Genomic DNA, 15,883 nt, shown 5'->3' on the forward strand with positions numbered 1-15,883 from the left:
TATTTTGGGCTAATTTAGAGAGACGGTACAGTTAGGCCAATGGTCTGAAATGTTACAGGGTGATCGGTATGATGATCTTTTTTAAGGGATCTTCTGGAGATACTGCAAATCGTTTTCCAGTGCCTTCTTTGCCAAATGGTAACTCCAAGCCAGGGAAGCCTCACATGAAGTTGGACAAGTAAGGCTCTGGATGCTGCTGCTTCCCCTCCCCCTCCCTCCCCTTCCCCCTGCCTCCTCTTTGCCCTGCCTCTCCTCCCATCCTCGTCCCCCTCCAGTCATCTTAAGTCATCTTGCCCCAGTCCAATACTTTTAGGTTCCTGTGACCCACCCCTGGTCTTTTCTTCTCTTTCAGACAACAAGCAGATTTTCACATGAAGGAGGCCAGAAGGTTGAAGGACAAAGCAGAATTAGTGGTCAGTCTGGGCTCTTTCTCCCTTTGGTGGAATGTTTTCCGTTCAAACACTTGCCATCTGGTTCCAAATCACTAACTGTGACTTGGGGGCGGGGTGGGGGGGGTAGGGCTGCGGGGGGCCTGACATTGGCCGCAGTGTAAGCAGGGTCGGAATGAGCGAGGGCTGAGTGGTTCAGTTCCTAGGGAAGTGACACTGTTTTGACTTCACTGATTCCGTCTGATCATGGGCAGAGAGACAAAGTACTAGTTTCACGTTTTATATCTAAATGAATGAAAGTTGATCTACCTGGTAGTGTTTTATTTAATATACATGAGGGCTTCCTTGTCCCACTGAATCAATTCTTTGGATGTGAAAAACAACTCTGGCTTATTGAAAGCTGGTCAATTTGTGGTCACCCCAAAACATTTCAAAAAGTGAGGTAACCTGTTTGCATTCCAAAATTATCTTAACGCCCTGTTTACTGTTAGAGGCTAACAGCGAACAGTGGACCAGTACCATCAGATGAAATTTTAAGGTGAAGGTGATGATTGCACTGTTGGCAAACATGCCTTAAAGAAATGAACTCTCTTTACCTGGTGGCTGTTGGACTTTCTGGAAGGTGGTAGTTTTGTTAATTGCATACATAAATAATGCTTTTATTTCTCTGCTGCAGTATAGTTATATGATACTTGCCCTTTGTCATATTGAAGCATCTAAGACTCTGGGGCCTTTATTTGCTTGGTGTATTCCCCACACCTAAACCCCTACAGATACTGTATGTTGAACTTTGTACCACAAGAGAACAGCATAGGTTGCCTTGATTCTGCCACAGGCAAACCTAACCACAAACTCTGGAGGTCCACGGGGATTGAATCAGATCAGTCCATGGTGGCCTCAAAATCCTAGCCCAGTGTTCTTCAACCCCAGTCTGTAGCCTGGCATCTCTTGTCAGGCTGGGAAGGGCTGGGCTGAGACCCTTTTATCAGGTCCCCATTCACTGGAGTAAAATGTTGATTGAGTCCTTACCATGCTGGATGCTGTAGGAGAGTAAAACACAAATTAGACACTATCTCTCAAGTGACCCTGTACCAACATGACCTGAGTCAGATTAAGATGCCTCAGATAGCACCAAACAGTGGTATCTTTCTAACCTCTTCCTTTCAGTTCTCCAAGGCTGTTACTAGAACTGTATGAATCTTTTGATTTTTGAGAAAGAGTAAATATTCAGTACTTTGTCAGCCAGTTACCAAAAACTTATCTTGACACTGGGCACTAGATTCCTTCATTATTCAAACAAGATTAATACTCCAGGGAACTTTTTGTGTTGCTTTTAATCTATGCATATGCACATCTTCTTTCTCCCTTCCTATGGCTATTGCATCCCATTTTAATAAGTAATGTTAGCTCATTCCACTCTCAAAATATGCCAGTTTGGACAGAAGCCTGAATGGCCAGCCTCTTCACAATATTCTCCTTTACTTGCACAATGTCTCAAAAGATGACCGTCTTGCATTCCAGATAGTGAAGTGCACAACTGAATATAGAGTAGTGTATTTCACCTCTATTCTTATTTTACTTACTGTTAAGGAAATTAGAACTCTACTAGTTTAACCCTGTCTCAGGAGATACATGGAGTTATCACAGGAATATTTTCATTATTAACTTTACAAAATACTTAAGGAAGTGGATACTGGCAAATTGCTTTAGTATAGTTTCTTTTGTGTCTACCCTAAGGCCAATATAAATTTTGGAAATCCCATGAAGAAGATGGTATTGAATAAGTAAACTTGAAGAGTTAAATTCGCACCAGTGAAGCAAACCAATAAGGCCCTATACTGTTGATTATTTGGGACATGCTGATTGATTTTTATTCTTTCTGTCACTAATTTTCTGACCCTGGGTTCTCTAGAAAATTTTTTTTTTTTTTTGCGGTACGCGGTCCTCTCCCGTTGCGGAGCACAGACTCCAGACGCACAGGCTCAGCGGCCATGGCCCATGGGCCCAGCCGCTCCGTGGCATGTGGAATCTTCCCAGACCGAGGCACGAACCCGTGTCCCCCGCATCGGCAGGCGGACTCTCAACCACTGCGCCACCAGGGAAGCCCCTAGAAAAAATATTTTTAAAGCAAGTTTTTTTTTGTTTTGGCCATGCCGCATGGTGTATGGGATCTTAGTTCCCCGACCAGGGATCAAACCTATGCCCCCTGCATTGGGAGCACGGAGTCTTAACCACTGGACTGCCAGGGAAGTCCCTCAGGTTATTTTTAAAAATTAAAATTAGTAGCCATCTTTCTTTGCCAAACCTTCTTTCTTTGCTGATGTGTCACCATCTCCTTACACTCCACTTGCACCTTTATGGTTTTCATTCATTCTTTTTGAACATATCAAAGTAGAGACATTAGCAGAAACTACAACCTTGCAAATGTCGTGTTGATCAGTTGCTCTTACAATGTGTGCTGCATATGACGTCTCATATGTAGTGAGACTCGGCACAGTCTCAGTCAAGTTGGCTGAATTCCACCAAGTGAGAAGAGCGTAAGTGACAAAATATGTATTCGGGGTTAGATGACCACCAATAATCTGATTGCATTCATATTTCTACATTCCTGTTAAGGGACTCTGAAATTTTATCCCTGTTGGCCCAGGGGGTAGCCTTGTGCCCTTAACCCAGACTCCCAGAGGAGATGACCTGTTGGGCTCTAAAATACATAAAAAGATTATTGTTTGACATGAAATCTAAGATGCTTGTAAACCATAACATTTTTTACTTATTATAAGATAAACTTCAATTTGTACAAAGAAACTGTGTCTGCATTATTCTAGTTGTGTAGAATAACCTATTTGCCAGGAAAATCATATGATGGGTAATTGCACACTGGTAACAAGGGGACCATGTACTGAGTGCCTTAGTTTGAATATGTACTTTAATAAGGTTTTGAGAGTATAGTCTTATTACAAGATTGTTGTTTCTTTCCTACTGAACTTTTAGTAAAAGAAAATTCTCAGTAGGTCAGAGCTGACGGGCTTTGGTTATGATATTGAGTTTGTTTGTTCTCACACTTCTCTCTAGCCATAGTTAAATTAGGACAGTGGAGGGAAGTTTCTGTAAAGAATGTATGTGAGAAGCTAAGTAAAAGTCCGTTTTAGGCTTAACAGTGACCCTGTTCTTCGCCCACAGACGGACAAGGTTGGGAAGGCTTTTAAGTACCTGGAAGCTGCCTTGTCCTTTATTGAGTGTGGCATTGCCATGGAATTGGAAAACCCAGCGTCCAAGTCGGCTTGCTCCATCTATGCAGAAACCCTAGACCTCATCAAGTAAGTGCAGACTCATTTTGCCTTCCTTTTAAGTACTTCTCTGTCCTTACCTTTATTGCTTTAATCCATTTGAACTTTGGTCTGAAGACAGCTTAACAAAGGGGAGTCTTAAAGTTACTGATCCAGAAACTTTTTTTTTTTTTTTTGTCATGAACTAAAAATGTATTCCAGATGAAGTGCTAGAGCAGAACAACTGGGTTGGTCTGCATCATTTTGCCAAGCGCACGGTGAAATGCCAAACCCTTCAGGGAGAGGGTTGGTTTTTCCAGTTTTACTTTCTTATCAGATGCCCTCTCATCTCAGCTGAAGCTCTCGTCTTTGTTTATTACCTGCATTTCAGGAGGGGACTTCAGTAAGGATACAAGTCTACTTGGGTTCAAGCAGGTGGACAGGTCAGAGAAAAGGCATGTCCTCGCCTAATTTTCTGAATGGCCTGAACTGTTGCTCCAAAGCCTCATTTTTCTTCTGCGTTGCTGTCATGTCTTCACATCTTCAGGAAAAATCAATATAAAACCAAGACAAACATAATAAGATATCTTTGTGTCTGGGATTTTCTGACTGCCTTTTTTTAACCTGATGTACATTTGTATTTTCCTATAGATTCATAATGTCATTAAAATCCTTCTCGGATGCCACAACACCAACACAGGAGAAAATATTTGCTGTTTTATGGTGTGTATTTTTTTCTTTGTCTAAATAGCAAATTACACCTGCTTTTGCATATCTGTTTGCTTAAAGTGAAAACGATCATGAAAAGCGAATCACTACCAGAAAGTGGTAGGATGTGTGGTCAAGGGGTTAATCCCACTGATGGTTAATTATTATGAAATGGCATCTACTGCCGTTTTACAACCCCATCATTTTACTGATGACTTCGGTCTTGTGACTTAAATTATATCCTTGTATATTTGTGTTGTTTCACCAGTATTTACTTCTGACGTTAGTGTGAACAGTGCAGTGAGATTCTCGATATACTGTCTCGCGTCGATGAGGAAAGCCCAGTATGTTCATTAGGGTGAACATTAGGGAAGAGGTTAGGTGGCTTGCTCTCTCTAGTAGTGTGATACTCATGAATCGGAGCTAATGCTTCACTTCAACTTATGTTTATGTTCACAGCATGCGTTGCCAGTCCATTTTGAACATGGCTATGTTTCGTTGTAAAAAAGATATAGCAATAAAGTATTCCCGTACTCTTAATGAACACTTCTTCAAGACTTCTTCCAAAGTTGCCCAGGCACCTTCTCCGTGCATTGCCAGGTAATGATCAGTCTAATTTAAATAGCTTCCAAAATTAAGTTCTTTCTTTCTTTACCTCTTGCTGTGACTTTGTTTCAAAAATGGTTTACATCTATGTGCTGATTTGCACATTCAGCTGAAATCATTAGCACATTTCTACCTTTTTGAGGAATAGTTAGAAATCGGGGTGTTTGCTGTTTGGGCAACATAAATTAAAAAGATAACTACAGAGAATCTAGGGTCCGGATTTTAGAGCTTTGAGGATATTTGGATATGCCCAACAATGTAAAACAGGCGGGGCCGGCGGAACCAGAGCCAAGGTCCTTTCTCCTTCTATGCAGCACGCTGTCCTAGCATTTCAGTAAACAAGAACTTTCCGGAACCAGTTCCCTCCTCCCTTCTCCAGGGTCTGTAACAGTGATATTAAGAATCAAAACAGCTATCTCTAGCTAAATTTTTCCCCCCACTTTTTGCTCATTTGTTCCATAAGCTGTCGAAAAACAGAGTCCTTGTGCGGGTGTTTTTAAGATGAAGATAGAATTTTCTTCCCTTTGGTACTTGCCTAGTATTTTTTTTTTTTTTTTTAATTTAGTCGTATTCCTTGAAAAGCTCCCAGTTCTGACGGGTTTTGCTATTTTAAGAACATCACCTAGAAGATTGCCCCATTTCCAGCACATTCAAAAGAAGAGATTCCCATATGGCCTCTCTTAAAAAAAGAAAGTCCTGATTGAGAAGCATCTTCTTTACCTCTGAAAATTTTCATGACTCCTACCTCTGAGATATTATTCTAAGTTAATAGGTTGTCAGTCACATGATTTTAGATCACTCCTTCACCATTTGTCTAGCACCTTCCTTGTACCAAACCTTGCTTTAGGCGCGGGGAAGCAGCAGTAAACAAAGCAGACAGGAATTGCTGCCCTCGGGGAGCTTCTGCTCTAGTTTTTCAAAATGAACTTTCTGCTGGGGTTGCTTAGGATCCATTAGAGTTCATGAAGCCCAAGGGCAGATGTAACTATGTGATGAGGCCACTGCTGCTGACCCATCTTTCCATTCCATATCCGTCACTTCTTTAACGACTGAGTGACTTCACTTGTGTTTCTCGTTTGATCCGCATCAAGGCACTTGTGAACTTGCAGGTGTAGGTAGACAGTCAGTGGGAGAACACAGCACAGTGTGAGTCCCCTGATGCCCAGTCTCCTCATGGGCTGCCCTCTGTTCAGTCAGTTATGGGCTCAGCAGGTGTTTATCCAGAGCACCTCCTGTGCTAAGGGCTAGAAATGCAGAGATTAGGAAGAGATGGTCCCTGCCTGTGAGGTGCTTGTGAGGCAGGAAAAGGAATAGACAGAAAAGTATAATGAGGTGTGATAAATGCAAAGAGACGAGTTCAAGTGGTGACAGAAAGGAAGCTGTGCTGTATCCCCAGTGTCTGGAGGAGAGCTACGTGCAGAGTAGGAGCTCAGTGATGTGTATTGAGTGGATGAGAGAATGAATATATCGGAGATGAGGACCATTTCTCAGGGGAAGTATTGTCTTCCTAGGAGAAGTTGGAATAGGGGTTGGGGAGAGAAGGGATTCCAGGCAAGGGAGTAAAATATGTAAAGGGCCTGGGAAATACACTTGGAGTACAGATTTGCCCACCTGATTCTATGTCCAGTGAAGAACACCTTACGTGTCTCCAGTGACTTTTTCCATTTGGAGGGCCCCATCCCACTGTGTTTTATGAAATAAATTTCTGGAATACTGAAGGTGAAGGGTGCGGTGCCTCTCTGACCTTGTAGAAGTGATTTTAGAAGTGATTGTCATTTTGGCAAGTACACGCTAAAGCCTTGTGACTTGGACTGCAGTTCCAGAAACAGGAGATCTGTGATCTAGGAGTTCAGGTGACTAACCAGTTCTCTTTTCTTCCACCTTCCAGAAGCACAGGCACACCATCCCCCCTCTCTCCAATGCCTTCTCCAGCCAGCTCCATAGGATCCCAGTCAAGTGCTGGCAGTGTGGGGAGCGGGGGGATGCCCGCCACCATCAGCACCCCAGTCACCATCCAAAACATGACATCTTCCTATGTCACCATTACTTCCCATGTCCTTACCGCCTTTGATCTTTGGGAACAGGCTGAGGTCCTTACCAGGAAGAATAAAGGTAAATGGCTCTGTCGTGGTTATTACTGGGCCATGGGGATTGGGAGGGGAATAACATTGTATTTTCTGTTCAGTGTTTTGGCCTTTTTTTTTTCTTTTTTAAAATTATAGTTGATTTACAATGTGTTAATTTCTGCTGTACAGCAAAGTGATTCAGTTACACACATAAATACATTCGTTTCCATATTCTTTTCCATTATGGTTTATCACAGGATATTGAATATAGTTCCCTGTGCTATGCAGTAGGACCCTGTTGTGTATCCATTCTATATGTAATAGTTTGCATCAACTAACCCCAAACTCCCAGTCCATCCCTCTCCCGCCTCCCCTCCTACCCCTTGGCAACCACAAGTCTGTTTTGGTTTGTAGATAGGTCCATTTGTTCTACATTTTAGATTCCACATATAAGTGATATCATATAGTGTTTGTCTTTCTCTGTCTGACCTTACTTCACTTAGTATGATAATTTCTAAGTCCATCCATGTTGCTGCAAATGGCATTATTTCATTCTTTTTCGTGGCTGAATAGTATTCCATTGTATATATGTTCCACATCTTTATCCGTTCACCTGTCAATGGACATTTAGGTTGTTTCCATGTCATGGCTGTTGTGAATAGTGCTGCTGTGAACATAGGGGTGCATGTATCTTTTTGAGTTAAAGTTTTGTCCGGATATGTGCCCAGGAGTGGGATTGCTGGATCATATGGTAGTTCTATTTTTAGCTTTCTGAGGAACCTCCATACTGTTTCCCGTAGTGGCTGCACCAACTCACATTCCCACCATCTGTTCAGTGTTTTGAAGAAAAGGAAGTGTGCAGCTGTTTACTCTTCTCACATTTTCTCCATGCTGTCACAATTCTTTCTTGAGCTCTGTGGCATGGAGATAGATTTCTGTGACTAGATCTTAGCAAAATTAAATCAAAAGTGGCTTTAGCACGTTGCCCCTTTGGAAGTTTTGGTATCGTTATTTCACCCTGAACTGAAGTGCTAGCAAAAGGGCTAAGCAAATGCAGATGGAAAGTCATTGGCTGTCCCCAGGCACAACACATTTGAGATGGGAAGTAGCATAACCTAAAATACTGCATTTATTCTTCAACCCAGAAATGTAAAATGGATGGAGCACCTGATGGCTGAGGAAGAAAAAAGCAGCTGAAACTACAAATACATATTTGTTTCATAATCACTAACTTTAAGCCAGTAGTTCTCTAATTTACGGGTCTTCAGAAAGATGTACTGTACAATGGTCAATTGTTATGTCATTCAAAGACATCAGGTTCATCTGTTTACCGAGCTAGAAATATAGTATGTAGTTTCACTTTTTAAAATGCAACAGCTGTGCGGAAATTTTTTTATCATTAACACTTGAAGTAATAAAATAGGCTTCATTTATTAATAAATGTTTCATTTGATTTATTTTTATATTATAGTTCCATTTGTGAGGCTTGTGACTTTTGTTTATCAGCTATAATTTCTACACTTGTAAGGCTTAAAAGGAAGCCAACAAGTTAAAAGAAAATTGCAAATAACGTTTGTCCCTTTAGTCTTCCCTTAGTTGTGTCATTGTTTTAATTCACTTTGCCTTTGCAGAAGTTTGGGTATCTTTGAAGTGCTGTTGAGTCTCATCTGGGAAGATTATGTAAATTGCATTCTCCTTGCTTATTATATGGGTAGAATGGGAAGAAAAGGCAAGACAAATTCTCATTAAATTCTGTGCATATTTCTGTTATGCTTTCTGTTTCTGTAGTTGGTTCTGAGGTGAATATGCCCTATTCTGTTTGGAAGAATGGCCTTTTAGTTATATAGCCAAAGACATTTAGTATTTTCTGGTTTCTTAAGGTGTTATTGTACCATTTTGTAAAAGGAATATTATTATTATTAAAATTGTTTGGTAAATATTTTTGACAAATTACCTTCTGAAGCAGCCACAACTTAGAAAGATAATGTCAAAACTAAGGTGATTTTTTTTTTTTAAAAAAAAAGACCCAGCCAAAATAAGGTGTGAATTTGTCATACTGTTAAATTGAAATTGGTAACAAAATGTATCCCCTTCCAGTTTACTTTTTTGGGTTTTAGAGTAATTGAAAATTTTATTTTATTATATTTAAAATAATTTCTAAGTGTGAGCAGCAAGACTGACTGTAGTTTCAGTTTTTATTTTCTGTGGACAGACTTGATAAACTGGAGACCCTGAAGCAGGATTACCCAAATTGTAGTGTCAGGATTTTAGCTGTACCAGAGGCTTTTATGTGCTACACATAATTTGTATAAAGTTTTATATGGGCAAATTGGGTACATAAATAGTCTCTATTTTTCTAAGGGAATGCAATAAATGTAGCATCGTGAATAAATATAACTTTTATAATCCTTAAAAAAATACTGCGTTTATTGCTTGTTTTCAGTATATGTTAAGAAAGATGGTTAGCAACAGTATAGGAAATATGGCTTAGTAAATATTCTTGGGTCTTGTTTGTGAAGAACGCCCTTGGAGAAATCCAAGGTTTAGGAGATGGTCAAGCACCTGTTAGAGAAACTGCTTGGTGTCAGTGCTAGTGACCACTGAGCAAATGCTTATATGTAAATACCAGATTAAAGCCTTGACGTGCTCTTTCCTGGCTATAGGGAAGAAGTCGGCCAGCTGGCTGTGGCCACTTATTTTCCTCACAGCCTCTTCAAACCTTGTTTTCTTTCTTATCAAACTAATGATGCTTTTTTTTTTTTTAATTTAAACATGTTGAGTATTTTTATTTGTTTATTTTCATTCATGTGTCCATTGATCCAAAAGTATAAATGGAGTATTTTCCACTGTCAGCCACTGTGCCAGGCATTAGGGAGTCAACTCTGAAACAAATTTAGTTCCTCCCTTTTTAGACTAGTGGAGGGATGTGGAGAGTTAGCAAACCATTACAGTAGATGGTGAGGTTTTTTTTCTTTTTTTGCTCTGCTAGATGACGTACAGAATACTGTGGGAATGTAGTTTCTGGAGCCTTGCCTTTTTATGTTTTCACGTTTATTTTGTGTGTGCACGTGTGTTTACATGTTGGGCTTGCTTTGTTTGCAGAATTCTTTGCTCAGCTCGGCACAGGTGTGTGCACCCTGGCCCTTGACAGCAGTCTGATGGACCTGGTGCGCTATACAAGACAGGGCTTTCAGCGGCTGAAACAAGTAACCAAAACACCTTAATGGAGGCCCAGGTTGATCTGATGCCTTGAGAACTTTTTTGCACGTTGGAAGCCTCAAAACAGTCCAGACATTTGTCTCATCAGGATACCAAACTCGAGAAGAGAAGCACCATGAGATGGCCAGGATATTTGTTCACTGAAACTCAAGAACTATGGAATCATTGGTTGGACAGGATGGTTTTGTAGAAGCAGAAATGAGGAGGCTGGCCTCAGAGATGATCTTGCCTTTCCTTGCTAAAGGACAGAAGTGCAATGTAGCCTGAGTGGGCTTATGAATGGTCTAGAAACATTTCCGTCTTTTTTTAACCAGCAGGATGCAAATGAAATGAGGAGGAGCAATTTCAACTCTGGAAGCAAATTCACATCATCTCAGTAGCCACATTAGTTCATTCCTAGAAGGAATTTTTTTTTTTTAAAACAGTGAATTGTGGTGTAGGGTTTTGTGGGTGATTTTTTTTTTTCTTTTAAGTTTTGGGGGAAATATTTGTTTAATAAATTCTAATGGTCATCTATAAAACATAAGTTGTGAAGGACTCCACTGTACCCCACTTTCTGCCATTGAACAGTGGCTTTGATAATACCAGGTATTGTCCTAATTTATAAAATTGAAGGCAACCCACCCCCCGACCCCCCATTGCCTGGATACTGCACGTTCAACCCAGCTCTGATTTCTCCGTTACTGTGCTGGAAGGTGGCCCCGTCGGGCTGGGGGAGAGAGGAGCTTCAGCGCACAGGGAAGCCGTCTCCACCCCCATCTGCATCCCCATCTCCATGTACCACGGAGGACCGGGCGCTGCCGTTCCCACCCCCTGCTCCAGAGAAAGGCAGTCACATCGACTGTACTCTGCATTTTCTACTTTGGGGAAGAAGGAAACCAACATTTATCCGTGACCAGATGGTTGAAGTGCTTTTTAATTTTTGTTTAAGTAGAGCTGGAATTTGAGGTGCTGATCTGTGGTCTCCAGTTATGTGGTAACTCACGTTGTCTACCAACTCAGAGTTTTGTCAGCGAACAAAGAAAAGTGAAATCTACTTCTTAGAGAGGCTATATTTTTCTTCTACAAATTACTTTATATTTATAGCAAAACTAGACTTGGAGAGCCCTTGATTGTCTAGGGGAAATTAACTCCCTGAGAGGCTGTGGAGATTTGGGGTGGTTTATTAGACTTTCAAAAAAAAAAAAGTCACCACATGCCTTCAGTCCAGAGTGTTCTCAATCAACTAGATGTGATTAGATTGAAGAGGAACTGTGGCCTTCCCATAAGTTGTTATTGCCAGATTCTATACATTAAACCAAGTTTATTTTGAATGACCTAAAGTGGGGGAAAAAAAACCAAACAAACAGAATTCCCACATATCCATAAGCACAGATTTTTTTCATTGAAACTTTGAGGGTTATTGGAAGCATTATTTTGAGTGCAGTGTTTTTAGAAGCTAATTCTTTTTATCCCTTTTAGAAGTAGAATTTGCACATCTGTTACAGTTGAGGAGTGAGTGTTAACGCTACAACTGGTTTATTTTTCTGCCTTCATCCCATTTCCGCCCCCTACGAGCTGTTGCCTACCAAGCATGTTTGACATTGTCATGTTCATTAGTGAAGAAGGGAGTACCATCTTTATTTATAATGAAGAGGTCTAAGGTCCATATGATGAATGTAAGAACTTTCTTGGTAACTATATAAAAAGGGATGTGTAGCGGATGGGAGTGATGCTTATTTTTCACAATATAAATTGTTTGTGTGAAGCTGTTCCTTCAGTGTCTTAGAGTATCCAGCCTGTTCTTTGGTTATCACTAGCTAGGACAGAGGTCTGTTACTTCATGTTTAGGTTAAAGCGAGAGAATTACAACAGTAGTAATATCTGAGCATAAGAACTTGATGTGCGATCTTGATGGACTGATTTCATTTACTGATGTTCTAAAGCAGAGCCATGGTCCTTTTTAAACTACTCGTTTAAAAAGCAGCCTGTTGTTAAATGAACAGTAATTGCCTGGTAGGTTGTCTGCTTGTGGCATTGTGTGTCCATCTCTTATATGTAGGAGACAGGACACCAGAAGCAGGCTTATGTGGTTACTTAACATCTTTTTTTCCCCCTTACTCCCTTGGCCATTCCCGCTCCCTTCACCCCGTCACTCCCCAGTACAAGCCACCTGTCAGTTTGGAAGAGTGTGTTCTTGAGGACAGGTTCTGATCTATGCAGACCGTGCTGAGTGTGTGTGTCTTGTCAGGAGCCACAGTGTCCCCTTGACTGAAGACATTTCCAAGGCAATTTCTCAGCCATTTCTAAAAGAGGTAATTGCTTTTTCAGTGGCCTTATTCTTTGTGTGTGTGTTTGTTTCCCTGACCTTTATATTAAGATTTTATTTGTCCCTTAAAAAACTAACGAGTTTGCAGAGATCAGTTTGTACTGTTTTGATCATGGAATATTTCTGATTCTTACTGCAAAATGCATTTTACCTAAAAGAATTCTTAATGGCTACTTTTAAAGTAGAGTATGTAAAAGGGTAGTGGCTGATGAATCCTTAAGGTTCATAAGGTCTTTTCGCTGTTGCAGTTGTATATAGAAATCTAAAGGATTTTTAAATCATTTGCACTTTTCCACTGCATGCTTAAATTCCCAAAGGCAAAATTTGTACTGAGGTAGATAATTGAAAGGACTAGATTATAAAATCAAGCCTTTGAATATGTGAAGTTCTTATAACAACCGTAATAGCACACACTTCACAGTGAGACAAATACAGAACATCTTGAGTAAAAATGGAGTGTAAAAACCTTGCCTTTGGCACTACAGTTTCGTGTGTGTGTGTCTATCTTTACTAGGAAATGGAAGAACACTGTTTTACTTTAAAAAACGTTGAATGTTTCTGTCCTTCCTGGAGGTAATTAAAATGTGAATCACCGAGTTTAAGATTTTAGCTAGACTAAGGGCCCTGATAAACAGTGATAAAACACTTCACTGAAATTTACCAAATTACACTGGGTTAAGAATGTGAAAACGTCCTTCATATGCCAGCTGTGGGAGGGTCCAGCTGGCATATTATCAGGACCAGAACTACAACAGGAGAATGACTTAGCTGGTGCTATGATTTAATCACAATACTGAATGGGAAAAGCCTCTTGTTTTTTTTTTTTTTTTGAACAAAAGGACCTTTATTTTATAATCTGTTTTGACCAAAATGTTTAGCTATTTCCCCTAGACAAATTGGACCACACTTATCTCCCTTGTCCTATATCCTTTAATTCCCGATCTCAGGATGTTTAGAAGCTAACAAACTACCCCTTTCTGGCTGAAAACTTGCCTTAATTGGTACCTTAAATATTAACGTTAGTAGGATCAGGAGCTTAACTTTTTTTTTTTATGATTCCTGTTCAGTAATTTTTAGTAGCAAAAAGAAACCATTGTGCCCTCCAAAATGAATAAAACTCTTATCTCTGATATATGAAAGGAAATGTGTGTGTACATATACACACACACACACAGACTAAGAGGCTGGCTAAATTGGATATATTTATTGTGCCTTTGTTGACTACACCTAATTTTGGAATAATGCTGTATTCATTTTGCCATGGCTTTAAGAGATGTTAGGTGGGTCTTGCACCTTTTTCTCTTCTGCTTCATGAAGTTTGAGGTGTATTTGTGCATCTTTAGGTAAATGAATCAAATAAGGCTTGATTCCCTACCTCCCACACAGATTCTACTTTCTCTTAAGGATTTGTTTGCCCAGACACTACACAAAATCTGTGAAAAACTTTGCCACCTCATCTCTTACACTCTTTACCACTGATTAGCAGTATTTAAATCTTGCTAGAATATTTGGCCTTCTTTTAGAAACACAGATGTAGAGATTTCCTCATTGTGGTTGTGGAGGGGTGTCAGGATTATAGCGGTACTTGGTCCCTTTCTCTCTTGCTCTAGTGGTTGCCTCTTTTGTTTTTGGTCCTACTTAGAATTTGTGGATGCAGGTTTTTTTCCTATATTTTTGTCATTTTGTTTGTGGGAGGTGGAGTGGCAGAATAACAAACATGGTGTTGGGGATTTTCCTTCAAACATTGCAAGTGGTATTTCCACCATACACACCTCAAATATCCAATCCAGTTGTGTCAGTCACCGAAAATCTGAGAACGAATTGTGACCACTGGCCATGCTCTTTAGTTCGTATTTATGAGGTGTTGACAAGCACCCATCTGCCACCTCTCTTAAGGTAGCTGTAAATTTCCTGTTGTCCCGGGGAAAGCCACTCTATTCTTTCTGTTCGCGGTGTGTTGGATATCAACAGGTACTGTGCTGGGTAGAGAAGTGCCTGTATTTCTCTACCCAAGACAGCAGGAAGGAAACTTACAGCTCCCTGGGAGCCTAGATATTACTATATCGACCTGGAAGGACAAAGAAATAAGACCACTGACAGCGAGGCTGGCCGAGCTGCACTGGTCAGACCAGGCAGTGGCTAACCTAAGGAAGATAACTTGCTTTGCTTACAAGTAGATGTTTAAGTGATGCTGAATACAGGCAGTATTAACTTTTGTTAATTAACTTTTGTTTAAGAACAAAAGGCAGTACTCGCCTTTTGTTCAGGCCATCAACATGTATTGTTAAAATTACTGCACATCCCCTCCTCAGATACCAAGTATACACTGTTCATGTTGGTGTGTGTGTTTATACACGTGTGTCCCAAATCTTGTGTTGGTTTTTTTTTGTCTTTCTTCTCCTGAATGTGATCATATTTTGGATGATACCTGAGCAGGGTTGCCTTTTTTTATTTATTACCATTATATATTATATTATATTATATATTTTTTGCTTTCTTATAACTTTGGAGGAAAGTCAAATCTTGGTATTATTAAAATTGTTTAAAAAAGAATAAATTGTCCAGTTGATAAATGAAGATCACTGGTCTGTCTCTAAAATAATATGAACTTTTCTTTAATTATTGTGTAATAATGTGCCAGCTATCTAGTCCACACAATGGTTTTGTATGTAGGATAGGGAAACAGTGATGTGCTCAGTGGAAAGATGTGCAACACAGACAAGGGGGACTCCATGTGTTTTATCTACTTCAGCAATGGAACTGAAACTAGGGGCTTTTGTGAATAAAATTTAGCTGCCTTGTACAGTCCTTTGAAAGAGACATACGTGATCTGTGAGAATTACAGTTTTCTTTTTTTAGAAGAAAAATTTGCAAAAGATCTTTCCAAAGATACCGTGCCACAGATCTTTTGTTTATTGTTCTCTGTAATAAGGATTAATTGCTGTTTAAAAAACCATGTAATTGACTTGTTCGTCTTCAAATTCTTTACTTTTCACAAGAGGATGGAGCTGTAAAAAAAAAAAAATTAATAAAAATTTAGAGAAATCATTGGCGTGGAATCCATGCTTTCACTTTGCTTGAATAAATAATTCCTAAAATTGCTATATGTAATTACCGCTTAGAGCCAAGGAGAGTCTCACATGGAATAATTTGCCCTTATTCACAGTATGTATTTATTGTTGAAATGGGAAAGGAGCGGGCAGAGGGTAGCTCATCTTTCTGTTCAGTTTATTTTCAAGATCTCAATCACTGCACTCGTGGTGCAGTGGTTAAGAATCCGCCTGCCAATGCAGGGGACATGGGTTCGAGCCCTGGTCCAGG

The 15,883-nt window shown here is 40.0% G+C and overlaps 1 protein-coding gene across 6 annotated transcripts in view; it reads left to right on the forward strand.

Moving 5' to 3' along the window:
* AFF1 (ALF transcription elongation factor 1) overlaps positions 1–15,603 on the forward strand; it is a 206,494-nt gene extending 190,891 nt beyond the window's left edge. For all 6 annotated transcript variants that reach the window (XM_030847009.2, XM_030847016.2, XM_030847011.2 and 3 more), the window contains 7 exons: positions 87–178; positions 353–413; positions 3,570–3,706; positions 4,307–4,378; positions 4,823–4,963; positions 6,858–7,081; positions 10,138–15,603. In XM_030847009.2, the coding sequence (XP_030702869.1) occupies positions 87–178; positions 353–413; positions 3,570–3,706; positions 4,307–4,378; positions 4,823–4,963; positions 6,858–7,081; positions 10,138–10,259 (849 nt within the window). In that variant the 3' untranslated portion in view covers positions 10,260–15,603. The remainder of the gene's footprint in view (positions 1–86; positions 179–352; positions 414–3,569; positions 3,707–4,306; positions 4,379–4,822; positions 4,964–6,857; positions 7,082–10,137) is intronic.
* The last annotated feature ends 280 nt before the right edge of the window (positions 15,604–15,883 follow it).

The sequence above is a fragment of the Globicephala melas genome, chromosome 5, assembly GCF_963455315.2.
Source record: "Globicephala melas chromosome 5, mGloMel1.2, whole genome shotgun sequence".
Taxonomy (NCBI): Eukaryota; Metazoa; Chordata; class Mammalia; order Artiodactyla; family Delphinidae; genus Globicephala; species Globicephala melas.